A 27,176-nucleotide genomic window follows, 5' to 3' on the forward strand; every position below is an offset into this window, starting at 1 on the left:
GAGATGTGTGTAGTATGAACGAAGAGTGTATGGGCATTGCTGGGGGCTTTAGAGTTGAGGAAGGTGTGGTCCTGAGTGAAGTGCATTTTTGGGAAGAGCGCACACTTGACAGTAGTGATCCTACTACTGATGGCTTCTGAGACAAAGCTCAGCTGGGTTTATTTGTGTCTGCAGGCATGTTCTGGACATATCCACATAACTGATTGGAAGGAGAGTATTTGGGACCTTGTGTGCCATACAGTTTAGGCAGCACCTGTCTGTGTTCTTGCTTGGTTCTCCAGAAGGCTGGGTACAGTAGTGAGAGAGACTTGGGGAGACAGTAGGTAATCGTGGTGCTAAGACCTGACCTTGGCTGTGATTTGGAAGTCCAGGAAGAGAGTGATCAAGGATTGCCTGTATTTGCATTGAATCAGAAGTGGGATGGCTTTGGGGAGAGGTGCTGCCTGTGGGTTCATCTGTTACTGTTATTCTAGGGCTGTGTGACGTTTGAGGATGTGTTCGTGTGCTTCTCCCAGGGGGAGTGGGTGCTTCTTGAGGAGGCTCAGTGATTCCTTTACTGTGATATGATGCTGGAGAACTTTGCACTTGTAGCCACACTGGGTAAGGTCCTTTCTTGGTGTCTATTGTTAATTGGCAAATTACCCAAAGTTTAATGGCTTAAAACAATAGAAATGATTATCTGTTAATTGCAGCACCTTAGGTTTTCTGTCACAGCTTGTGTAGGTGTTGTTGTCTCAGTGCTTTCATGAGGTTTCATTCAAAGTGTGAGCTAGAGCTGTGGTGTCATCTAAAGCCTGTTACAGGAAGTCTACTCACAAGCTTGAGCCTTGCTGTTAGATAGCCGGAGACCTCTTTCCATGTCTTGTCTTTTCAGCTAACTTGTGCTTGACTTTTCTCATTGCTAAGAGAAAATACCCAACACCCAAAATTAAGGGAGGAAAGGTTTATTTCATTTGCAGTTTGTAGAGGTTTCAGTCCATAATCAGCTGACTGCAAGGCAGGATGGCTTGACAGAGGGGCATCTCAGAGGAGAAATAGTTCATGGTGGGCAGAAGATGGCAAAAAGCAACAAGTGGGAGAGACATCTCTTTCTGTTCCTCATATCCAATGCAGGCTACTTGCCCTATGGCAGATATAGCACTCACATCCTTTTTTTGGTTTTTTTTTTTAATCAGTATCGGAAATTGAACTCATGATCTTGTGCTTGCAAGGCAGACGCTTATACTGCTGAGTTAAATCCCCAGCCTGTCACATCCTTTATCTGAGCCAGAACTATGCCAGATCAATCAGTAGACTGATTTACTAATCACACACCCATAATCCCAGCATCATACATTCTAGATTCAGCCATTTCTGAAAAAACCCTGTGACCACATGAGACTTTGGAGAACACCCAGACACAAACCATAAGAGCAGTTAAGGAGGAGAGTGCCTGAGATGAAAGCCTGATTATAGCCTAATTTCTTTTTTTCTTTTTTTTTTTTGGTACCGGGGTACTGGGGATGGAACTTAGAACCTCATGCTTACGAGGTAAGCACTTGAGCCTCTGAGCTAAATCCCCAGCCCAATAGCCTAATACTGAAAGTGACAATTCATTATTTTTTCCATATCCCATTTCTTAGAAATCAGTCAGTCAGTGCAGTCTCTAATCAGGGAGAGGCTTATGGGAAGGCTAGAGTGGGAGGAGGTAGGATTTCTGGTGCCCTCCTTTGAGGGTGCTTTACACAGGTTGCCACACTCCTGTGTCCTTGGTGGAGTTTGATCCTCCCCAAGGTATACCTGTTGGCGTCTGCCAGATCTGACTCTTCCCTCCCTTCCTCTGTTTTTTCTTTCTTGTGTGTGTTTCTGATCATCAAATCCAGGACCCTACCCATGCTCCGCGAGCACTAGTCCAGTGTACTACACCCCATCCCTCTTCCCTCCCTGAGCTCCCAGAGTAGGTGCTGTGAGTTGGAGTTGGGCTGAGTGCAGTGTCCCCTGCCTTCCTGAGCAGTCCCCACCAGACTTTCCCTTGTGAGCCTCATAGGAAGGGATAGGGATGATAGGATTTTTCAGTGCTGTCAGTGGAGTCTATAGAGCTCGAAGATTCACTGTCCTGCTACCATCCTCATGGCTGGCACTTGTGTTTCTGAGGATTTAGGCTCATCTTCTCCCTGATATTTCCTGATGAGTGGATGTTGGTGAGGGTTCAAGCTGATCTGGCATCAGGCGTCTTAAGTGATAACCAACCAGCAGCATTCTCCCTGCATAGCTCTAGTGTGTTTCCTTCAGTCTCCCCTCCTAGATACAAATAAACCAATGAGTGGAGTCATCTCTGAAGCTTTGTGACTGTCTGTGCTGGGAATGTGAATGATGTCTTTGCTATTTGCAGGAGACAAATTGTGTATTTCGGCTTGGGTGAAGTCACTCTGTCTCCCACAGAAGTCCCTCTTAGGCCTGGATTATAGGGTCTCCTTGCTAGTCTTCCTGCTGCCCTTGGACACAGTGTTGTAATCAAGTCTCCAATAAATTCTCTTCTCTGCCCTTATAGATGTGTCTGTGTCTCAATTTTCTTAGCAACTTGCAGAGCCTGTTCTCATACACTAGCAGTGGGTGTGTGTAGAACAGTTCACAAGTCGGACAGGAGTCCAGGAATATGGGCAAGAGGAAGGAGCGTCTGTGGCACAGTCTCCTGCTGGGTAGCACGGTCCATGTGGTGGGTGATTCCAGCCCCCTGGGAGACAGGGATGTCCCGAAGCACTGCTGAGTTTGGAGCAGTTGTTTCCTGAATGCCCCTGGTCCTACGTGCTAAAGAAGGATGTTATGTAGCTGCTGCAGTGCAGTGTCTTATGGTGACCTGTTCATTTGGCCACTGGTGCCCAGCTGTAACGGAGAAGAGGGCAGAAAAATTTTCAAGTTTTACAACCTGAACGAGATGTATGTCAGTCTGCCTCTCAGCCTCTTATGTGACTGAGAAAGTGGAAGATCAGGAAGGCAGTGTTTTTGTTTTTATTTTATTTTTATTTTTTGAGACAATCTCACTATGTGTGTGAGTTCTTGCTGCCCCTCTACTCACTCTGTAGCCCAGACTGGTCTCAACCTGAGGTGAGCCTCCTGCCTCAGCCTTCTGAGTGTTGGAGTTATGTGTGCAACCACACCCAGCACAGGGCAGCAATCTTGAAATACTTGATTCTTGCTTTGTGCATCTGAGGTCAGATCGCTGAACAGAAGCGATGTGGGAGCTCACTGCAGACCAGGGTGGGCAGTAAGGGGTTGGAATCACTGGGAAGAGGAGAGTGAAGAAGCAGTGAGATCAAGGGACGACCTGGGGATCCCCTGCTGTGTTCTTTGCTTTTAATGGGTCAGAAAGGCACAGCGCTCAGCTGGGTGGGGGTGGTTCCTATTCATGAAGACTGTTCAGGGATAGGCTGCAGCAGAACACCAGATACTGTGAAAACTTTGTTGTTTTCAGTGCTGGGAGTTGAATCCAGAGCCTTGTACATTTTAGGCAAGCAGTCTACTATAGAGAGCCGTATCTCGGACCTGATTGCAAAAGCTTTTGAACAACTGCCCTGTGAGATTCTGACTGCTTGGATTAAGAGATTCTGGGATAGGAGACGACATAGTAATTCTCTGGTGGAAAATAAAGGTGAAAAAATGACTATTACCATTCATTGGGCCCTGTAACACTCAGGGTTTACTAGAGAAACAGATATAACACAATACACAACTTCATAAGAAATTACAAGATTGGCTTATCATGGGCAGCCAGCATCAGATGAAGGAGCGTGCAGAGGATGTCTGCACACTGGAGGTTTCCTGTACAAGTCCATATCAGGAGCCTGATGGATCTACGACAGAACACGAAGAATCTATGACAGCTAAAGAATACAGTGAAGGATGAAGAGTCCGAGCAAAAGCCAGTCTGCCAGAAGCCAGGAGACGATGTCCAAGCTGAAGGCTAAGATTAGAGCTCCTCTGGAGAACCAGCATCAATTCCTCCTCACTTTCCTTTATTGTAGGCAGGCTGCTCCCTGGGGGTGAATGTAGCACTCACAGGAACAGTGAGCTCTTCTCTTGCACAGGCTGAGGATGTTACAGACTAGGAAACCTGGTCCCTGCTGAATCAGTTAGTTAAACTTCTGACCTCCAGTTGACACAATGAACATGTCTGAGAAGGGCTTGTCCTCTACACCCCAGGATGTAGAGCTGCTGAGTCACTTAAGCTTCCAGACTTCTAAAGTTGACTCAATGTATAAACCATAATAGGCCCTTGGGCAGCATCTACATAATGCCTGACAAACCCAGGGAAATCATTTCTTCCTAAGATGGATCACCTTGGGAATGGCATAGGCAGTCACCAGAGCACAGGTAACCCACTGAAAAGTAGAGAGGAAGCCCAAGTGTTCTGAGGACTTGAACATAAGACACCCACATTTCAAAGACCTGATAAAGTAGCTGAGGTGTAAAAAGCAAGTGGTTACAAGATGTTCACCTCAAACCTGCTGTCAGGATGTGTCTGGTGGGTGAGGCATTGCTGACCTGGAAGAGACTGAATGGGCCAGGATGGGCCTTGTTACAAAACCTGATTAGAAAAAGAGACAGACAAAAATGAGTATTAAAGGGGCATAGTAGAATCACTAGAAAACAAATAGGGCATGATTTATTTTTGCCCAGGGAACAATATCTAGAAAATGTCATGCAGTCTTGGCAGACTTACAGAAGGAATGGAAACCCCAGTAATTCTAACCTTTCTTTTCTCTTGGAGCAGGCTGAAGAATTTCTACTTTCTAGAGTTACTGTCAGTACAGAGTGCATTCCTTCAGGTTTAGAACTGGAGCCATGGTTGCTCCAGGATGTGGGTGACCAGAAACTTCACCTACAATGCATTATTTATTGTGTTTCCCCTAAAATAAGATTGGGTCCTATATTAATCTTTCTCTAAGAGATGTGGTAGGGCTTATTTTGAGGGAGGATCTTTTATTTTTTCATGTACAACAATCAACATTTATTCATTTACAGAAGTCTACATTTATTCAAGTACAGTAATGTCATTTTCTGGAACATTGTCATATCTCTCCAAATCCTAAATTTCTTGGGATTCCATTTCCTATAGTACCATTAACCCTGATCTCATGTCCAAAATTAAAGTGCTCCTTCAATGAGCACTTTTTATCCATGTAGCCTGCTTGTAGTAAGTACATTGGCAACTCAACTGTCAGTGACTTTATCCCATGAGTCCTCCATCAGCTTCATGGCCTCTTGTAGTTTCCATTGAATCAAGTGTTAATTGAAGACTTACAAGATACGACTGGCAATAAAAATGGTGACAGTTGAAAATGATGGTCCATGCAAAAAGTGAAAAATTTGCAGGCACTAAAATTCAGAAAATGTTTCTTATTTCACACGAGTGCATTGAGAATGTCTGTTGCAACATGTGGCATGCTGAATTAGGTGGTTTCATATTGTCTGTTATCAGTTGTGGACAATAGGCATGCATTGTGTCTGTACTCTGGTCATTTGTCAGTAAGTCTCAAGTTCATCTGTTTGCATAGGCATTTACCTTTCATCCAAAGGCACCCACTTGACTATTTACAAATAATTATAATTTACATTATCATTTGTTTTCAGTATTTTTATTGTTTATTTTCAATTATATATTAGTATTATTCAATGCAGCCATCATGTGTTAAACTAGATATACTAAATGGATCCATCTGGCTGACAGTCTTAACTGGGGCTTATTTTTGAGGTAGGGCTTCTATTACAAGCATCCTAAGAAATCATACTAGGGCTTATTTTCCAGTTAGGTTTTTTTTTTTTTGTACCAGGAATTGAACTCAGGACCTCATGCTTGCCAGGCAGGCATTGTGCTGCTGAGCTATATCCCTGGCCAGTTAGGTCTCATTTTGGAGAAATATGGTACTTGTTCTTCAGTAACAAGGAGTGAACATTGCTGTGCTAGATACAGATGCTGAATGTGGTGAACAGCAGTCTTGGCCAGCATTGATAGCTATGGTGTAAGGCCATCCCAGTGAAGTAAGTTTTGTTGCATCTGGGAATTGGGAGCACATCCCGTTCCACGTGTGGTACTGATCTCCCTGGCCCTTGAAAACATTTTCGAGATGGTTATTCTTGTGGGAAAGACATTATCGATCTTGGTGGGAAAATTTCAGCTAATCCCCAGGTAGGAAAGGGGAGTATTGAGTTACAAAGCAGAATGGGGTTCTGTTAGCGTTCATATTCCTAGGAGGATAGTAACTAGAAGACAGTTTAAACTGACACATGGGCTTGCTGGTATTGGAGAAATAATAAAAGAATTAAGAGTGGATTGGGATTTATGACCAACTCAAAGTGCCCCTAGTGCCCTTGTGTCACTGGTGAAGCCAGATGGGACTTAAAGAATGACCGTCAGCCACAGGGAGCTAAATAAAGTGATGCCTCCTACCTAACACTACTCAGGTCCTGGAAAAATATATCCTATGGCTGTGTGCTTTCTGGAGCTTACAAATCCCCTTTCCAGCACTTGGTTACCAACTGTCTCAAACCAGTTCACCTTTTCTTCAGATGAAGGGTGGTGAACATTCCATGTTCTGTCTCAGGGATTCTACACAGTCCTGCTCTCTGTCCTGGAACAGTGGTTTAAGACCTGTCTCTGTCCTCACTTCCTGCTCCTTTCATCTGGTTTCATTACGCTGATGATATGCTAGCTGATGTGGGTTGCGCCCTTACAGGACAGACTAGGTCCACTGTGCACTCATCTGTACATGAGGGAGAGGGCTGTCCACTCCAACAGCACCACTTGAGAAGTTCCTTGAAGTGATCTGGAAAATAAGCCCTAGCATAATTTTTCATGTGATTTCAGGCCCAGTGGATGATGAAGGGCAAACTTCCCCGTCCCCGTGTGGCAAAGTACACAGGGTTTTCTGGGGTCCTGGATTGCCAGGTGTTTGTCACACACAGGGCTCAACCCATTCTCAGTGTATTGACTGATTAAGAAGAGAGTCACATGCAACTGGAGTGAGACTCAGTAGGAAGCACTTGAAAAGGCACAAACTTCGAGAGCACAGGTATGTGTTCCAGACACCTCCATCAGGTGTGCCAATGCAATACCCTGGATGGCATGAAGTGGGCTCTCTGGTGACAAGTCAAGGACAAAAGTTACATCTGTGTTTCTGGTCACAGCTATAGAAGGGATCTGATGCTAGAAACATCCCTTTAGCAGTTTAGCACTGCGTACGGGTGGTCACTGAGCAGTATGTCTCCAGTTGCAAGGCAAACAGGCCTACTGAGAAAGGGGTGCATAGGCTGTTTCACCACATCTATCCATGGGCCAGCATCTGTGGCACAGATCCCTACTCTAAACAAGTGGCATTGAATATTTACAACAGTGTTCTGTCTGACAGTTTATTACCTCCCCAACTGTGATGGTGTTGGCCTTGTTATCAATGAAGCTGCCACTGGCTGCCCAGAACCTATGATCCCATAAGTACAGGAGGGGGCGGCACCCACAACTAAAGACTAGAGGCACAGCTGGCTCCAGTGGGAGAGCCCAAGTATCTGAACCATGCTGTGATATGAGCTACCTCTGCCGTCCTCTGATTGGTGGAAGGAAATCTGCACATCCAGCTAGAGTAACTCGCAAGCCATGTGCAAGGCTGTGCTGAGAGCTAGGCAGTGTACTGGGCCACACACTGTGGATGTACAGTGGTGAGAACAGTGTCTACACTGGGAAAGCTTTTCTGGGGAGCCACTTCATGAACCAGGGGCACAGCTGACTGTGTAATGCGTGCTGCCTACAAAGACAGGCGGATGCTCCCCTGAGGTGCAGGCCCTGCCCCTGCCCCAGGTTGTGGACAGAAAAGTGCTAACATAGGGTGGGCCATAACCAAGAGGCCAGATCACTCCTGAAATGCTGCTGTCTCACATCAGGTGTGTGTACACCTCTGTCCCAGTTCGATGCACAGACAGGAGTAGATCTGTCTGTGTAGCCCTTATGGGACTGGCAGCTTGATGAAATTGGCTTTTTTGAAAAAATAACGGCATAAATATGCTTTGGTCTGTATAGATAAAGCTACAGGATTCCTGCAAACCTTTCCCAGCAAGAAAACTAACCAAGCTGCGAGTCTAAGGCCTCACAAGGTTAAGTGTGTTGTATACCCAGTGTGCAGTGAAGCAGTGTTTGGGCACCTGTTTCACTGGATGTGCTCTTTAGCACTGGGCCATGTTTCACAGGCTATACCACTTCCCACTGTGCTGTAAGCCTCAGGAAGCTGGACGATAGAACAAAGGAACAGCTTGTTAAAACAACAGATGTGGATCCTATTAGGCAAACCCAACTTGGCTAGCTGGATTGAAGTCCTTGGAGAAACACTGATAAACTCTTGATAGCCTCACAGCTGGCATACCAGCCATTTATGAGCGCCCCAGGGCCCTGGACCCCACCCTAAGCAGTACACACTCCCATACCTTATGCCCTGATGCCAGAGTTGAGACTGAGGGAATGCTGCTGGTTTGCATTCTGCAAGCATCAAATCCAGAAGAAGGGACAATTAAGTAGAGGCTTGGTAACTTCATTCCTTCCACTTTCTCCGGAGTTAGTTGTTGCTTAGTGCAGTATGTGGAGTCTGTCCCAGCTAACACATTCCCTGTCAATCCTGTTGGCCCCTGGACCTGTGATTGCGACCCATGCTCTAAGGGCACATCTTGGGCTGCACCCATCCACTTGTGCGTGAAGTGGGTTCATGAACAGTATAGGAATCCAAGCAGCCAAATTGATAAATTTGGAATTTAATTAGCTAAGCTTAGGACCACTCGTATAGAAACTTCCATGTTTCAGAGTCTCATTAAATGCCCTGAACTGGAAAGTTACAGTGTTTTTAAAACAGAGAACCACAAAAAGACATCCTGTTGGAAACAATTAGCTAGAAGCTTACATTAATCTTTGGCTGATACCAGTATCCTGCTTCTTTATTGAGCAAGTTAATTTTTCTCCTGTGGGTGCAGCTCATTCTGCTTTTCTCATGGGACTTGTACCCTAAGTAATTTTCCATTTTCCTGGGTCAAGTACAGGGCATTAGTTAAATGCAGGGCTCAAGATGGCATCAGTTATGCCAAGCTACAACAGTGTAGATAGCATGTTGCTATTTCTTTTCTTTTCTCTTTCTTTTTTCTTTTCTTTTTTTTTTTCTGCTACCAGGGATTAAACTCACCACCTTGCACTTGCCAGGCAGGTGTTTGTACCACTGAGCTAAAAACCTGGCCCAGTGTTGCCTTTTCTTTTGGAATCACTTAGGAGACCTGACTGGTGGCCATGTGTGACCTGCTCTACTGCCTCAGGTCCATGTGCTGCAGTTCTGTTCTGTCATGTTGAATGGTACAGGTTTACTGTTAACATGTTCCTGCTAGATATTTATTGTTCTGTTCACAGCTGGAGTCTTTTGCTGTTTTTCCTGGATAACAAGCCCAAATTGTGCCTTGTATGGCCCTGTCCCTCCTGTAGGTAATACTCTAGGCTGTTGGTTTGGTTCCTAGGGCTCCTCTTTATTTTCATTGTATAGTGAGTCTCTACTGGTTTTTGTGCATGTGCCTCTGCTGTAGCTGTGGACTCTGCTCACATGGTGGACAAATAGCCACATGCCATGTCACCCACACCATGCTAAAACCCCTCCTGGGTTCAGGGCACATTGAAGAAGAGGTAGGCAAGTGAGATTGTGTGATTCAGTTCTGAGAGGCAGAATGCAGGGATTCAGCTTGTTTGGAGCAAAGCCACCTTGAGTTGCTGCCACCATGACCCAAGTAGCCCTAATAGGACTTTTTCTCACATAGTTTGCCTATACACCATAAATCAGGGAAGCCACACAATAGTATGGAGCTTCAGAATTGGGTCCTGTGTCATTAGCACCCAGAAGATGTTCTTGATCTTAGCTTGAGATAACCAGGTAAGGTCTGGGTGGATAAAGTCACATTTTTCCTCACCAGGATATCAGCTACCTCCCCCTGCCCCAGATCTTTCAGATTCACTGGTCTTGCTGTCTCCTTGTCCACAGCTCTGTCAATAAGCAGCTAATAAATTGCACTCTGGCACCCTCTCTGCCTCTTTGTTTCTAGTGTAGTGGTGTCTTGTGTCCAGTTCTCAAACACTAAAACCATGCTTTTCAGAACCCTGTGCCATGATACTGGGAACTAGGTAGTGGCTGCATATAGGAGTCCTGGAGCTATTCTGCCACCCACCCAGTTGGAGATCCCTGTTATAACACTTTCTTTTCTTCACTGGGGTGGGCCTGCCCGGGCCACTCACCTGTCCTTTGTTTTCCTTAAAACTTCATCATCCAGATTCTATGTAATTGCCAAGTTGGAGAAGGGCAGAAAGTCCAGGTGTCTGGCAGCACAGACATTACTTCAGCCAGTGCAAGAGGGCTGGGGAAGGTCTCCCCTTGCTGCATAGGAGCTGGGGCAGGTGTCATGTTAGGACTGGGTCCATATGGAAACTGTTCTCTGTTTTTGTTTAGCAATGTTTTGTTGCTAAAGCTCATAGCAACACCTCATTCCTATTCTTCCTTTCCCAGTCTTCACCCTTTACCCATTCACTTCTCCCCTGACTTCTGTCTCTTGGCAGATTTGCCACCCTCTGATCTCCATGATTCATTCACTGTCCTTGTTTGCTCTGTGATGCTGTACAGCACTGGATTCCCTTGATGTGTCATGAGTTTTGCGCCTTACCTAGTCCTTAAGAATCAACTACTTGAGTCAGACATGGTGATGCACACCTGTAATCCAGCACTTTGCAAGCTAAAGCAGGAAGATTACTGTGAGTTCAAGGCCAGCCTGGCCTACATTGTGAGCTCAAGGCGAGTCTGAACTACACATTGAGACCATGTCTCAAAAAAACAAAAAGAATCAACTAATAAACTGCTTGCTTGCAGTAAGCAGTTGGCCTAGACACATCCTTCTGCACAGAATGTTATTGACTCCAATAGCCCAGTCCTGGAAGTATCCCTTTTGCCGGTATCCAATTCACCTTCTGTCTACCTGTCTCAGAGTTTCACTATTCTGAGATCTCTGCAGACCTGGTACCGGAAACTGGCCCTTCCTTACACTGATGTTGACTTCTCTGTCCTTTTAGCAAGCCAGCACACTCTCATTACAGTAGAGCTTCTTCCCAACACATCAACATGCTCTTCACCAAATTTCTTTGCTTGGGGCTGGGGATTTAGCTCAGCAGCATAAGCACCTGCCTTGCAAGCAGGTGGTCGTGAGTTCGATCCCTGGTACCGATAAAAATGAAAAAGACAAAAAAAAATTTCTTTGCTTTCAGGTTGTTGGTGTGAAGCAGGCAGTGAGAAGGCATGTTGTGAGCAGATCATTTCTGTAGAAAAAATATCACAGATCAGGACTAAGTCAGGTCTTTTCTTCCATAAAGGCCACCCATGTAAGATGCATGACATGCTCTTCAAAATCATTTTGCACTTGGATGAACACCAGGGCTCAGATGCTGTGCGGAAAGTGTGCACATGTAAGCCACATGGGAGAGAGTTTTCATTCAGTGCAGAACTTTACCATCATCAGAAGCGGCACTGTAGAGACATTCCCTTTGTGGAGAATGATGGATGGAACTCTTTTGTGAACAGCTGTGCAGCCCATCTGTTAGAGATACCTGTTGTGTGCAGAGAGGCTGACATGGGCTTGGTGGACAACACTGTCCTCTTCCAGCCCCAGACTCCACATAAGGAAGTGATTGCATACATGAGCAATGAGTGCACAGGGTCTCTCCCAGCCAGCCCCAGTGTTAGCCAGCCCCAGGAAGACCACAATGGACAGATGATTTTCAGTTGCAACAATGGAAAAGGCTTCCTAGATACTGTTGGTCTTCTCAACAGCCAGAGAACTCAGACTGATAGGAGTTCCTTTAGATGCCTACCATGTGGAAATGTGTTTGAACAGAAGTTAAGTCTTTTTAATCATGGAGAAATTCACAGTGGAGAAAGAGCTCACATGTGTAAGAAGTGTGGAAAGGCCTTCATTCACCTGTCTCACTTAAAAATGCATCAGAAATGCCATGCTGGAAAAAGACATTACATGTGCAGTGAATGTGGAAAGACCTTCAGCTGTAAAGACACACTTGTTCAGCATGAGAGAGTTCACACTGGGGAGAAGCCTTTTAAGTGCAGTGAGTGTGGCAAAGCCTTCAGCCGTAAAGACACACTTGTTCAACACCAGAGATTTCACACTGGAGAGAGGCCTTATGAGTGTAGCAAATGTGGAAAATTCTTCAGCCAAAGCTCCCACCTTATTGAGTACTGGAGAATTCATACTGGGGCAAGGCGTTACGAGTGTGCTGAATGTGAGAAATTCTTTAGCCATAAATCCAGCCTCATTAAACATCAGCGAGTCCACATAGGAGCACAGTCTTACGTGTGCAGCAAGTGTGGGAAAGCATTCAACTGTAAAGACACACTTGTTTAGCACCAGATAATTCACACAGGAGAGAGGCCTTATGTGTGCAGCCTGTGTGGGAAAGCCTTCAGCCGTAAGGATACCCTTGTGAAGCACCAGAAAATCCACACTGGAGAAAGGCCTTATGAGTGCAGCGAATGTGGAAAGTTATTCAGACACAGCTCCAACCTTATTGTACATCAGAGAATTCACATGGGGGCAAAGCCTTACAAGTGCAGTGAATGTGGAAAATGCTTTAGCCACATTTCCAGCCTTATTCTCCATCAGAGAGTTCACACTGGAGCAAGGCCTTATGAATGTGGCGAAGGTGGGAAATTCTTTAGCCGAAACGCTAGTCTCACTCTCCACCAGCGAGTACACACTGGAGAAAATCTTTATGTCTGTGGGAAGGCCTATAGCAGGAGCTCCCATCTTATGTAGTACCACAAAGTTCACTGTGAAGAGAGGGCCTATGCATCCATATTTAATGATCCCTAGCTGTGGCTCTTTAACTTGTTTTGCATAAAAATTCACACAAGAGAAAGACCTTATGAATGCAGAAGAGTCGACATTTCATCTTTCTTGCTTATTTGAGAAACGAGAGTTTTATGTACCCTCTGGAGTCAACCATTTGCTCACAGATAAACTGTTCTTACATCCATCCTAGGGAGACTCCAATAGATGCTGTATTTGTGGAAAGTTGTCGTGAGACATGTTAGACTCTCAATGCAGTCCAGGGCTCTTGGCAGTTGTGTCATTGCCACTTCCTGGGGTGGAAGCTATCATACGCTTTCAGCTGTGTGTCGGGCTCTGTTCTGCTTAGTGAAGGCAGGTATCTGCTTACTCTTCTGTTCCCTGTAGGAATTGTGAATGTTCTGAGCCTGTTAAAGGTCTTCATTTCCTCCTTCATGCCTAGGTTGTGAGTGGCTGTGATCTAACTCTGGTGTGAAGGATCTGAGCTAGGGTCTGCCAAGATTTCCAGGCAAGATTCCCCTTGGGCAGTGTCAATCATGAACATGATAGTCATCCAGATCATCCAACCTGGCTTAACTGCCTATCCCTTGACTCCAATGTATGCACTGATAAATGTTGTTATATATTATGTCAACCTTTCTTCGTGGCACTGTGTACTGTGTCGAGTGGATTGAGAAAAAAAATATTATTCTGCCAATGTGAAGGAAGGGGAGTACCTTTTGAGGCACACATTTTATTTTCATGACCATAGATTGGCCAGGAATAGTTCTGTCTAGTTTGACTTAGTGTACACTATTGTAAGCCTACTAGAAAAGATTGAAAAGCTTTATCTGCCTAATTCTCTAGCTTGAATGTAAGGGTCCCTTGTGAGTAAGTGTTCATTCTGAGGAAGGTATAGCTCATGTGAAAATCTCCCATGCTTCTAGACACAATAGGAATCAAGTCCCTTAAATGTCACATGTTCCATAACATTGTTGAGGGATTACTGTCTCGTACACCTGTACAGAATCCAGGCTTTGATATGCAGAGTCCCATTGGCAAGTGCTGTGCATTCTAAGAATCACTGGTAGAGAAACACTGAAATAGAGATGTAGGGGTAACTGTGGCAAACACTGACTTTCTAAAAGTGGAAAATTTTAGGAAAGTTGAGAAAAAATTTTTTTAAAGTGCTATCCACCATGTCCATGTAATTGTGGCTGTGAGAAATGAGGGTGTACAGGAATTTTCAGTCTTCAGACATCAGTATTTCCTGGGGCCACAGCTATTGTGAGTGAATAAAGATTTGTGGATTTTTGTAGCTCCATGGGCCATCACTGCACAGGTGCTGCTCTGACCTCAGAAGAGGCGTGACGCTTCTCTGACCTAACTTCTAACTGAACAAACTTTATTGTTCTCTGGATTTTGGTTACATTGAGGCAGGAATCACTCTCCTAAATTGGGAGGATACAGTACAGCCAAAATAGTTTGTATATCTGACTTTCCATGAGGAGTTGTAGATGAATTTTCCACCCTAAGCCCGAGTATTAGGTCTTAACAGCTTTTTTGAGATAGGATTAACACCTCATACACTACAAATAGGTAAATGGTAAGATGTGCATGTTTTCAGCATAATCAATGTATGTATCAATAATGAATGTATACAATAGAAGCAAAAGATTCCTTGTGTCCCTTTATAGCCCCACCAGCCTTTATTCTTCCCAGATTAACAAACAGCAAGAGGCAGTTTATGTAAAAAAAGGAAATCATGGTATATACAAAAGTTAGGGGCTCTGAATTTGTTTCAGTAATCATCACTATTTTAAGATTAATTTATATTGTTGCATGGGTAGTTTGTTAATTTGTATTTCTGAGCAGTATTCCATTGTATACAACAGTTAAAATCCATTCAGTTGCGGGCTGGAGATTTAGCTCAGCAGCATAAGCACCTGCCTTGCAAGCAGGCAGTCATGAGTTCGATCCCCAGTACCGATAAAAAAGGAAAAAGACCCCCCAAAAAATCCATTCAGTTGTTAATAGATGTTTGAGTTGTTTCCAGTTATTTACTATTATAAATAAAGCTGCTATAAATATTTGTGTTTGAGTTATGAGAAAATAATATTCCATTGCATTGATATGGCACTTTCTGTCCATTCACTGATTGAAAGTAGTATCAGTTGGTTTCAAGATGTGGAAACTATGAATAAACCTACTACAAACATCTGTGTGCAGTTTCTATGTGGACATATTTTAAACTTTTTAGTTATCATCAGGGAATTATATCTTAAAGATATATTTATAATCATAAGTGACCTTTCAAAGTGACTATACCATTTTGAATACAGCCATCAATAGATGACAGATTTGGATTTTAGCCACTCAACTAGATATAAAATTGGGACTCAGCGACTCAAGTGCCTGCCTGGCAAGTGTGAGGTTGTGAGTTTGATCCCTGGTACCAAAAAGAAAAAAAAGATATGAAGTGTTAATATCATTGTTGCTTTAGTTTGTCATTGCTTAATGACAGATGATGGCATCTTTTCATATTCTTTTAAAAGTGTCTTGCAGAGGGGTTTTTTTTTTTTTTTTGGCTTTTTTGTTTTTATCGGTACCAGGGATTGAACTCACGACTGCCTGCTTGCAAGGCAGGCGCTTATGCCGCTGAGCTAAATCCCCAGCCCCTCTTGCAGAGTTTTTAATCAAGTTCAGCTTACTCAAGTTTTCTTTCATGACTTTTATTTTCCATGTTTTTGTTAGCTTTACATTACTATAACAAATGCTTGGAATAAAGAAGTTATGAAAAGAGGTTTATTTTCCCAGGGTTTCTAATGGTTCATGTCCAACAACAGGCATCTCTATTGGTTTGCTAAGTGTGAAAAGTCATGGTGGGAATGTGTATTGGAGCAAGTGGTCACATCTTAACCTAAGAAGGGAAAGATAGTGTAGAGAGCCGAGCAACAGCCCCATTGCTGCCTCCCTGCCTCTCTCTCTCCTGTGGGCACAATGCGTCTGCCTACATTAACCATAATCCTCTCCTGCTTACCTCACATACCTGGACATGATGATGACCCTATTGCATTCACCCCCGTAGCCTCTTCCTGTCCCACCTCCTGCCCTTGGCTTATAAAAGATGTAATCACTTCCGGAATAAACAGGGGGCTTGATCAGATTCTCTCGACTTGCTTCCATCTCTCTGTCTCCCCTATGTCTTTATTTAATCCCCGTTCCGCTTCCAGGTACACCCCACGGATTGATCCGCAGGCCAGATCAGATAGAATGAGAGCTCTGTGAGTGGGAGAATGCAAAACTCATCAAATCCGTAACAGCAGTGGCTGATGAGTGATAGAATACATCATCAAGGATAAAAAGTAAAAATAGGAGCACCAAGAGAGATCAGATTCTCCCACTGATGTAAGAGAAAAAATAGCCTCACACTGTCCACTGTTTCCAGGCCCAGTATCATTTCAAAGCTGATGACTAAATTATGACTCATATTAATTTCAGAAAAGCACATTTTAAAAGGCAATGAAATTCCTAAGTGGTTTTTGTTTCATTTTGTTTTTACAATGTTATCTGTAACCAAGTTGTTACATGGTAGTGTATTCATTTCCTTTGGCAAAATCCTCACTGTAAAATGGCAGGATCACATATATGTTAAATAATTGCATGCTTTCAATGTGTTTCAGGAAGGATCATTTTTTAGTTTACTGAGCTACTCAGCAGAAAATACAGAGTTGTTATATATTCTACCTATTCACTACTGTGCTAATCTCCATTTTTTTCCTCTTAACATTTGTTAGTGTATATTCAGTATCTTTCAGAGAAGGATACCTCTTCAATAATTAGGAGAAACACAAAATAGCAATAAAGTTTTTATTACTTTCAGATCCTGAAAGAAAAAGGCACACTCAGCCAGCCCACATAGGCAGTGAGGAAGCCCATAGAAAGGAACTGGATATGGAGATAGAAAGGAAGAGAGTCTAGAAGAAAGTAAATAGGACAGTGCCTTTTCCAGGAAAGTCCTGGGAAAGATAACATGGGGATATGGCTATTGGGCAGGAAGGGAATATATACATGTCAGGCTCTGTGGTTTAAGGAATTCTAATGAGTTTTCTGTACTCAAAAAAGCAATATTCAAGAAAGGTGAGCAACTTTGGCTTTCCATTTGTCTCAGTAATTAATGAATATCAAATTGACAGTTTTTGCATCTAAGAACACATGCAACAGTCCTGTATATATGCAGAGCAGCTGATAACTATTCACAATGTATCTCATGCATCTACTATGGTACCTGAAACTCAGTATATGCTCGTTGACATTTTGTAAAGCAGTAAATATACATCAATGTGCTGCTTCCCTGTTCATCTGCACCTTCGTGGCAAGTGTTTCACTTTATTACCTTTACTTATCTCACCAAACGGTTAGTGAGCAATAATTTCAGGTATTACAAAAAATCAGTTTGGAAACAATAACATGAATGTGGCAAAAGTTTCAATACAGCCACGTGTTCAGCTTCATTCTGACTTTTTACACTTAACGGTCTCTTTCAAACTTCCCAGAGATGTTCTTTCCCCTACACGTCACAGATACGTTTCATTATAAATAGCTCTTGGAAATTTGTTTCAGCATTTTCATGGATAATTTCAACTCCCCCACATGGACAGCATTGCAATTACAAATGAGATGAATGGGATGATAAATCACTTCTCAGCAAGAAAACGAAATTATGGGATTTCACTTTTTCTTAGGAAAGAATCATTCTTTGCACATATGCCTCTACTAAATGGCAGTGTCTTGGCAGGAAATTACATGTTATCAGTTGCTGTGGTTTTTCATCTTGAGATTAAAACAACTGGAAAACAGCTGTGAAGTAGTATTATTTTAATGAAATTGTTGTTCCCAGGGTAGGAAAGTTTTGACTGATTATACAGCTAGGAAAAATGTTTTTCCAGAATGAAAGACACGTTTTCATCCTTTCAGTATACCTCAGCAAAGCCTATTATTCCTCCTCCTCATTCCACTGCCTAGTCTTGCGTCTCCTGGACCAACCGTATTGGAGATTGTCATGGATTTTTGTTATTTTATTCTTGCTGGGGACTGACCCTAGGGCCTCACTTAAGCTAACCATGTGCGTCACCAGAGGGCTACTCCAAACTTTTTGGAAGCTTAGCACTCTAAATATTTAAAAACCGGCGGGACAACTGAGTGCTAACAGCTATCTGGGGAAGCAGAAAGCACTCCCATGGTGTGTATCTCGTTAGATGTGTTGCCTTTGGCAACAGTGGGTTACTAACATTTCTGAGAGTATCCCATACTCCGAGGAAATCTGTGTACCTTGCCTGTAAGAAGAAGCTAAACACCCTGCCATCTCTGGAGCCCTAGCGCTCCACTTTGCAATGTCCACCCAGGTGCCCTGGGCCCCTTACCAGGAAACAAGGGACAGTTTGCGGAACCGCATCTGCAGTGGCGCGGAGACTCCCTTACCCAGAAGCGCCTGCGGTGCGCGCCCTGACTACGGAGCCGAGGACGACGTCTGCGCGCGCATGCCGTGAGGGGCGGGACTTCCGGCGTCTCCCTGAGGGGCGCCATGTTGGTTGCTCGTGGTTGGGTCTTACGGAGTGTTTGGTTATCAGTGAAATGACAAAGCGAAAAATCAAGAGAAATGGATTGATTCCCAGTCCCAAGAGGAGGGGATGAGGCTCCGCTGAGCTAGGCTGTGCGGCAATGTTTGTCTTTGTTTTACTGTTGAATCCCCGCCCAGATTCCCCCGGGCTCGGTTGGTGGAGCCTATGAGGTCGGTGAGCAGGTGGGTGCTGCGACCCTGGGTGCCCACTCGCAGTGCTAAGCTCAGGTGGACGGGCCCAGTCCGTTCGCCGCAGGTCAGGGCCTGTGTGCAGGACGGGACGATCTTGTGGGTGATCCTCTTTTTGACACTAGCCCTGAGAACCTGCTCACCCGAAGGCTGCAGGTGCCGCGGAGTCGGAGCAGCGGGGAGACATGAGGTGTCTCTCCTGAACGCGGTTGGTGGAGTCCCCTCTGGATGACCACCAGAACTTCTGGAGGCCCAGGGGGGCATGTCCTGAGTTAGCAGTTGATAGTTGGGGGAAACGGGTTAGGGAATTAAGGCAGAGACTGATGAGACCACTGCAGTTATACTCCAGCAATACCGCGCTGGGGCTGGACCAGGGTGGTGGCGGTAGAAGAGCAATGTGATGGGATTCTGGGTAGACCTGAAAGATCGAGTCCAGAGGATTTCCTGTTGCATCAAATAGGACTGCAAGAGTAGTTAGCATTCTGTCTTCCCCCCAGTTCCCAAGCCAACATCTGAAGCAGTGCTGTTGAAGAAGTGAGAGTTTAAAGAAAAGATCCTGGCTGAAATTATCGTTCACAACTCTGACCTAGAAAGGCACATGGTTATAGGAAACGAGCTCTGGATATGGTTAAGAAGCTGGCCTAGGAAAAAGACTTGAATGTGAGGTTGTTTAGATTTTACACCTTCAGGCCTGGCAGATCCTTAAGGCTGCTGTCTGTGGAACAAGACAGGGCATCCAAGTTAGTGGTGCAGCTGGACTTCAGGCCACTGCTTTTTCCTCCACCACATCTAGGGCAAGAGGGGCTGATTTAGTATTGTAATCAAGAGACCTGAATAAGCTCCCTCTGCTTGCAGAAAAGACTAGTAACTGACCTGCCAGGTAGGTCCTCCCTGCAGCTTGTTAACTGCAGGATGTGTGAAACACTTAATACTAGGTAACTACTGTCCCTCTAAGTATGTACACATCTGTAGCAAGTGAAGTTACTCAGGAAGTGAAATTTCGGCAAGCATTTCATAATTGGTTTGACATTGATTTACTTCTGTTTGCCTCTCCAGCTGGCCAATTCCCTGGTATCCTCCAGATCTTACTTCCCACAGCCAAGCTCAGGGTCACCCTTCTCCCCAAGTGCCTAATGTCAGAATCGAGGGCTAACCATTCGCGCCTCTCTACCTGCACATCACTGTGAACACACCTCTCCCACAGCCCCACAGCAGACACTTCCATTACCTGCCAGCTGGAGAGGGTAGCATTGCACAGAGCAGCCTGACAGTTTAGATGGTGCCTTTTTCCACTTGTGTACCAGATTGAGTGATGAATGAAAATGAGAGAAAAGGCAGCAGCGCCACCAGGACTGGTATCTATTCCACAATGGGAAGGTATGGAGAAGACTGAGCAGTGAGTGGGTGGTTTAGGGAGAGAAGGACTTTGAACTAGAGAGAGAAAATGTAACAGTGGTTGTACCTGTGGGGTACGTACAGATATGAGTGAACGCAGTGACAAGGGCTTTGTTCCTTACATTTCCCAGAGGGGCTGCACACCACACAGGGTGGTATGGCAAAACATTGCCTTGGTTAAGAGGCGTAATATAGGAGCAAGGGGAAAGCTTAGGCCGCGGTCTTTACTGGGGCTCACAAGGGAAAAGTAAAGCTGAGCAGGGAGATCGGCTTGGCTTTGGCATGGAGCTGTCCCTGGATGTTTGGTACTTACCTGGTGTTGATTTAGGACAAGGAAAATAGTGGCCGGGGCTCTGAAAGTTAGAGGAGGAGGTCATTCAGAATCAGGCTGCACATGGCACGGGAGAGGTAAACAGACCTAGCTTGTAGCCCTTTAGTTACTGTGGTCCAAATGGATGAATCTAAAAATTGAAGAAAGCATAGTTGCAAAAAAGCTGCATTTACTGAGCTATATTCGTTGTGGCAGGGCCAAGTGGTCTTTGAGGACGTGGCCATCTATTTCTCCCAGGAGGAGTGGGGACACCTCAGTGAGGTCCAGAGACTCTTGTACTGTGATGTGATGCTGGAGAACTTGGCACTTTTGTCCTCCCTAGTTAAGGCCCTCCATCCCACTCAGTGCAGTGGTGGACTGTGGTCTCCCTGTTGCCCAGGGCAGCTCTGCCTTCCCACATCCTGACCATGGCACAGGGTTCTTCACTGGTTTCCCGACAGTGTGCTGTGGGAGGTGTGTGACACTCTGGGTTTGTCCTCTCTCCCTGTGCAGGCCCATCCCTTGCTGCTCTGAGGACTTGAGAAAAAGGATTGTAGGCAGAAATCAGTTCCTCAGTTGAGGATTTAGTTCAGTGGCATAAGCACCTATCGGGTGAGCACTGGGTTGTGAGTTTGATCCCCAGTACCAAAAGAAAGAAGGAGCTGGTCTTGGTGACTCATGCCTGTAATCCCAGCACTCAGGAGGCTGAGGCAGGAGGATCATTTCGAGTTTGAGACCAACCCAGACTACAAAGTGAACCTAAGGCCAGCCTGAACCGCATAGCGAGACCCGGTGACAAAAAGACCAACAAAAAAAAAAAAAAAAAAAAAAAAAAAAAAAAGAGAGAGAGAAAAAGAAAGAAAGCAGTTTCTCTAAGAGAGCTTGATGCACTGCCTGTCCCTGTCCAGGTTACCCTGTCCATATGTGTGGCCTTGCTCCTGCTGATATTTTTGGTGTCTTCCTGTGCCTGGTCACTTCCTATGCCTGACACTAACCTGGTCACCAGTTGAAAGCCACGAAGTTGATTCTGCAGTGCTTCTCTGTGATGTGATTTAGCATGTGCGGTGCTTTGCGGTGATCCCTGGACTTGTTTTTCACTCTTTTTCACTCTTTCCCCTCCAAATGGCTTCTCCCAAGTTCTAGCCAAGTCACTTTGATGGGAAGGTTTTGGGTACCTGGGAAGATGGATATTAGTACCAGTGATTGTAATAGTATCTCACAGGGACATGGTCCTGGTGCCAGGGAGTTGGGAAGGGCCTTCATATCAAGAGTTTGGTTTTGATCACATTGGGAGCCTTTTTTATACCTACCGTTATTTGATGCCAGGACCAGTGGCCAACCACAGTTCCACCTTTGTCATTTGCTTAAGAATTCCTGCCACTGTACTCCTGGTCCTTTGTCCGTCCATTCCTCCCCACCCCCAGTCCTGTGGCACTACCTCTCATGCATGCTCCCATTGCTCCCTAAGCAGAGCCCTCCAGCGCTCATGGTGCAGTAAAGTGTGCATGTCTCATTCAGTATTCTGTGGACTCTGCTGCATCTGGACACAGGCTTATGCACACTGCTCCCTGGTCACCAGCAGCTGTAGCCTACTGAAAGCATTTGCAGAGGAGTGAGACAGCGAGCATGCTTCTTTCCCTACCATACCTCTTTGTGTCCTTATTTATCACCTTACTTAGTGTCTTTGTGTCCTTACTCATCACCAGGCTTTCCTGCACAGCAGGTCCTCCTCTCACTGAGGGCTATGCCTCAGTGAGAGAGGCACTGAGGCACAGTGGATTTCCTGGTGAAGGAGTTTTGGTTGGAGCTTTATGTCCATCACCAGCAGGAAGCCTGTGAACTTACTGTGACTGTGTGACACACATATGGGATGAGGATGTCCTCCTACCAAAGTCAACAGACACCTCACCAGCATGTTCTCTTCTTACAGGTTGCTGGAATGGAACTGAGGATGAGGCACTTTCCAAGCAAAGAATTTCTGCAAGAGCATCACAGGTTATCACTCCAAAGCCAGAGCTGTCCACTGAGAAGACCTGGCCTAGGGAGACATGTGACGCACTCTTGAAAGATATTCTGTGCCTCATTGAGCACAGTAGAACACAAACTGAACAAGAGATGTGTCGTTGTGAGGCAGAACTTTACCAGCCTCAAAAGCATACTGGAGAGAATCTTTCTAGAAGGGACACATGGAGACTTTCATTTTTGAAGAACCACAGAGTTCATATGGCACAGAAAACCTTCACACAGGGAGAGATGGAAAGAATTGCTGGCTACTTCGGGCCTTCTCCAACACCCAGCCCCTCACTGTGGGTTGAAGCCAGATAAGGAAATTGAGGACAGGGAACCCCTTCCAATGGGGCACAACAATTACACATGCAGTAAATGTGGGAAAACCTTCAGATGTGAATACTCCCTTGTTGAACATGAGAAAACTCACACATGAGAAAGGCCATATCAGTGTAACAAATGTGGGGAATTCTTCAGGTACAGTGCCAACTTAATGAAACATCAGAGTATTCACAGTGGAGAGAGGACTTATGAGTGTAGAGAATGTGGAAAGTCATTTATGTACAACTATAGACTCATAAGACATAAAAGGGTTCACACTGGAGAAAGGCCTTATGAATGTAATGTATGTGGGAAATTCTTTATGGACAGCTCTACCCTCATTCAACACCAAAGAGTTCACACTAGAGAAAGGCCTTTTAAGTGCAGTGAATGTGGGAAGTTCTTTAGGTACAACTCTACCCTCATTAGACATCAGAGACTTTACAGTGGAGAAAGGCCTTATGAGTGCAGCATATGTGGGGAATTCTTCAGGTACAACTCCAACCTTGTTAAACATTGGAGAAACCACACTGGAGAAAGGCCTTACAAGTGCAGCGAGTGTGGAAAATGCTTTAGGTACCACTGCAGGCTCATTAGAGCAAGTTCACATTGGAGAGAGGCCTTATACGTGTAGTCAGTGTGGGAAATTCTTCTGATACAACTCCAACCTCATTAAACACTGGAGAAATCATACTGGAGAAAGACCTTATGAGTGCAGAGAGTGTGGGAAAACCTTTAGCCACAAACATGTACTTGTTGAGCACCAGAAGATCCATACTGGTAAAAGACCTTATGAATGCAGTGAGTGCCGAAAGGCCTTCATTTGAAAGTGCCACCTGGTTCATCATCAGAAAATCCACAATGCAGAAAGGCTGGTGCGCTCTGTGAATGTGAGGAATTCTATAGGTACAGCTCCAGTTTCATTAAACATCAGAGATTTCATCATGCAGAAAATTTACCGTTGACTTTTAATTGGACAGTGTTTTCTGAACTCCCATTGTTCCTGCAGTTAATCTACAGAACTTACAGAAGTAAAACCATTCCCATTAAATGAGAATGCTGGGGCTGGGGACTTAGCTCAGTGGCATAAGTGTCTGCCTGGCAAGTGTGAGGTCGCGAATTCCGATCCTTGGTACCAAAAAAAAAAAATTTTCCTTCCCCTGCTGGCCCTTACTACTGCTTCTCTATAGTTTTAGCTAGGAGTTGGACCCCTAGTGCTACTTATAAGTGGAGTCATACAGTATGCCTTTTTGTGACAGACTTCTTACTTAGGATAGTGCCCCTAAGGTTCATCCATGTGTAATATGTCAGAAATTTGTTCCTTTTTTTAGTGAAATAATATTCCGTGGTGGATGTACACCATACTTCTTTATCTCTCCATTGACTAATAGATACCTGTATAGTTGTCACTTTCAGCTATAAGGGAGAATGCTAGTGTGAGGATGAGTGTACCTCATGGTTTGAACCCTGCTTTCAGTTTGGGTGTTTCCAGAAAGGAAAATACTGTGTCATACAATGTCTTTCACTTTAGTAAGGAACTGTTTTCCACAATACCTGTACCACTTAACGTTCCCACCACACTGCACAGCATTTGTCTGCCTCATTACCAACACTTCCTTTTCTGTTTCTGGTGTTTGTGTGTTTGTGTGTGTATTTACCTCACCTTTTGGGCCTGAGAACACATGGCTTTTCATTTTTATATTGTCAGTGATGTAGAACAGCTTATCTGTGCTTATTAGCATCTATTCATCTGGAGAAATACCAGCTGTTACCATTTTTAATGAGGTTTCTTGTTGTTGAATTACAGAAATTTTAGAAATACAAATTTTTATGTGATCTTAAAATGTTTTCTCCTAGTGCGTAGATTGTTGTTCTGTCAGTTATATCCTTTGCTGATTTTTTTTTTTTTTTGTCTTTTTGAGACAGGGTCTCGCTGTGCAGTTCAGGCTGGCCTTGGGCTCACTTTGTAGCCCAGGCTGGTCTTAAATTTTCAGTGATCCTCCTACCTCAGCCTCCCTAGTTCTGGGATTACAGGAGTGCACCACCGTGCCCAGCTCTTTGCTGAAATTTTTTAACTTTCATATAGTCCACATTCTTTTATTTCATTTATGCTTTTGATATATGCAAGAAAGCATTGTCAGCTGGGGATTTAGCTCAGCGGCTCAAAGCACTTGCCTGGCAAATGCGAGGTCGAGTTTGATCCCTGGTACCAAAAAAAAAAAAAAAATGCTAAGAAAGCACTGTCAAATCCAGTTTTATGCAGCATTTTCCTTATGTTGTATTCTAAGTGTTGTATTTATAAGCCTTATATTTATGTCTTTTATCCTTTTTAGGGGGATGGGTAAAGCCTTACTATATTACTTAGGCTGAACTCATGGGTTTGGATCCTCTTGGTTCAGCCTTTCAAATAGCTGGCACTAGAGGTATGTGCCTCTGTGTCCAGCATTCATTTGTTTTTGTATAAGATGTTAGGCATACCTCCATTTTCATGCTTTTGCATGTGGATAACTAGCTTTCTAAGCTCTGTTTATTGAAATACTACTTTTTTCTTTTCTTTTTTTCTTTTGAGACAGTGTTGCTATGTAGTTCAAGCTGGACTTGAACTCATTATGTAGGCCAGGCTGGCTACAAACTCACAGTGATGCTCCTGCTTTCGCTTCCCAAGTGCTAGGATTACCGGTATGCACCACCATGCCTGGCATTTGTTTGTTTGTTTGTTTCTCTTTAAGCATATACTATTTACTATTTTGAATCCTTTTGGAAGCCTAGGCTAGAGGTAGACCAGTTCCTCTGCTGGAAAGCTGCTTATATCTTTACTCTCAATTCATTCTTTTCTTGGGCTCTCAGGCTCTGGGCACTAGAGATCAGCCCAGATAATTCAGATTAGCCATTTCTTGGAACACTGGAAGCCAAGCTAACCCAGTCCTGTTGTCTTACATAAGCTGATCCGCTTTTTCCTAGCTATAGGCAGCAAATACTCCTGTTGCATGTATCTGACATTACGTCTTGCTGTGAAAAAAAAAACCTTTGTATCTTGTGTTTGTGTGTGGGAGCTCTATACCCAGAAGGGCAGTAAAAGTGCAGCAGGCTGGGGATTCAGCTCAGTAGTACAGCACTTGCCTAGCATACAGAAGGCCCTGGGTTCTGTCCCTTGCACTGAAAGGGGAGTGGGGTGTTAGGTGTGGTGAGGTGGGGTGTTAGGCTGAGGCAGGAGGACTGCAAGTTCAGACCAGCCTGGGCAAGTTTCCAAGGGCTGAGGTATAGCTTAGAAGATCCTAGGTTCAGTCTGTATTAGGAAGAAAAAGAATAACAACCAAACTATGATGGCACATGCTTGTAATCCCAACACTTAGGAGGCTGAGGCAAGAAGATCAGTCTAAATTCAAGAATAGCCTTGATTACATGGCCAGTCCCTGGAAAGGAAGGATGAAGTGACTTGAAAGTCATTAGGTGTTACCCACATTCAGCACCAGCAAGTTCTTACTGGAGAATGGCCTTAGAATGCAGGCAGTATGCTCTTTGCTTGTTCAACTAATAGAGCAGAAACTCCAGGAATAGGCTTTGTAACAAGATGGGCAACAGCTGAACCTCTAACATCCACAGCAGGGTTATACTTTATGTCACCAGATACATGGCAGAGTTGCAAACTACATTGCGCCCTTGGGTTTGCTTGCCGTCTTTGACAGTTATTTCACTGTTGCTGTCTATAACAAAGGTCATTTCTCCCTGCCAGCTGGCCAAAAGCCACAGAATGTGGTATCATTACATTAAAAGGCTCAGGCATGAACCAGGTGTGGTGGTGCATGCTTGTAATCCTTGGCAAGAGGATCACAAATTTGAGACCAACCTGGGTGACTTAGCAAAATGTCTCAAAAAATAAAAATAGTATCTGAGTGATAGAATGCTTGCCCAGCATGTGCAAATTCCCTGGTGTGATCCCTAGTACCATCAAAACTAGGACAGAAAAACAACAAGTTAGGACATGGCATTATCCTGGTTTATCTTTGGAGGATGCATGGGTCATTTGATTGCTTTGGGTGCCTTACTCCCTTGCCAAAGGTTGGTTTGGCTGTGGATGTCAGCTTTGGATCAAGGACATGGCCTGTTGTTGACTAGGAGCTTGCAGAAGTTTTCCTTAGGAACAATATTGGTTATCTTGAGACCCTCATGAGTTTTTCCAACCTCCCAGTAACCCATTCTGTGAACTGTCCCCCATTTGTTTTTTGTGATGTGTCATAATAAAAACCTGAATATAGGATGTTTAAGGCATGTTGACAAAAGCAATACACAAAAATATGTAGGATACACCTTGTATAATAGACAGCTGGCCACCCTTTTCCTTACTATTGTGCCTGAAATCCAGTGAATAATAAATATGATGCTAGAGTAATAAAGATGTTGCAGATGCCCTATTCACTTTTACGTTCTGTCAATTCTTTACTATTCTGTCTTTACATTTTTCTCCAA

The 27,176-nt window shown here is 44.4% G+C and overlaps 2 protein-coding genes across 2 annotated transcripts; both read left to right on the forward strand.

The window, feature by feature from the left end:
* The first annotated feature begins 11,997 nt into the window (after positions 1–11,997).
* LOC106028185 (zinc finger protein 304) lies at positions 11,998–12,855 on the forward strand. The gene is made up of 2 exons (XM_013155146.3): positions 11,998–12,369; positions 12,451–12,855. The coding sequence occupies exons 1-2, from the start codon at positions 12,022–12,024 to the stop codon at positions 12,853–12,855; spliced, it is 753 nt and encodes a 250-aa protein (XP_013010600.3). The 5' UTR covers positions 11,998–12,021.
* A 5,560-nt stretch (positions 12,856–18,415) lies between these two features.
* On the forward strand, positions 18,416–27,125 carry LOC101789305 (zinc finger protein 548). Its single transcript, XM_013155151.3, is given in 2 exon segments — positions 18,416–18,670; positions 22,312–27,125. A coding segment is annotated over 1 exon segment (609 nt). The 5' UTR covers positions 18,416–18,670; positions 22,312–22,734; the 3' UTR covers positions 23,344–27,125.
* Positions 27,126–27,176: the final 51 nt, after the last annotated feature.

This window comes from Cavia porcellus, unplaced genomic scaffold (genome assembly GCF_034190915.1).
Source record: "Cavia porcellus strain 051 isolate PalLab524CR breed Dunkin Hartley unplaced genomic scaffold, mCavPor4.1 scaffold_7, whole genome shotgun sequence".
Taxonomy (NCBI): Eukaryota; Metazoa; Chordata; class Mammalia; order Rodentia; family Caviidae; genus Cavia; species Cavia porcellus.

Coding starts and splice junctions, on each gene's coding strand:
- LOC106028185 (XM_013155146.3), top strand. CDS start 12,022: ATGCATCAGAAATGCCATGCTGGAAAAAGACATTACATGTGCAGTGAA. Junction 12,370..12,450: donor GCCTCATTAAACATCAGCGA/GTCCACATAGGA, acceptor GTTTAGCACCAG/ATAATTCACACAGGAGAGAG.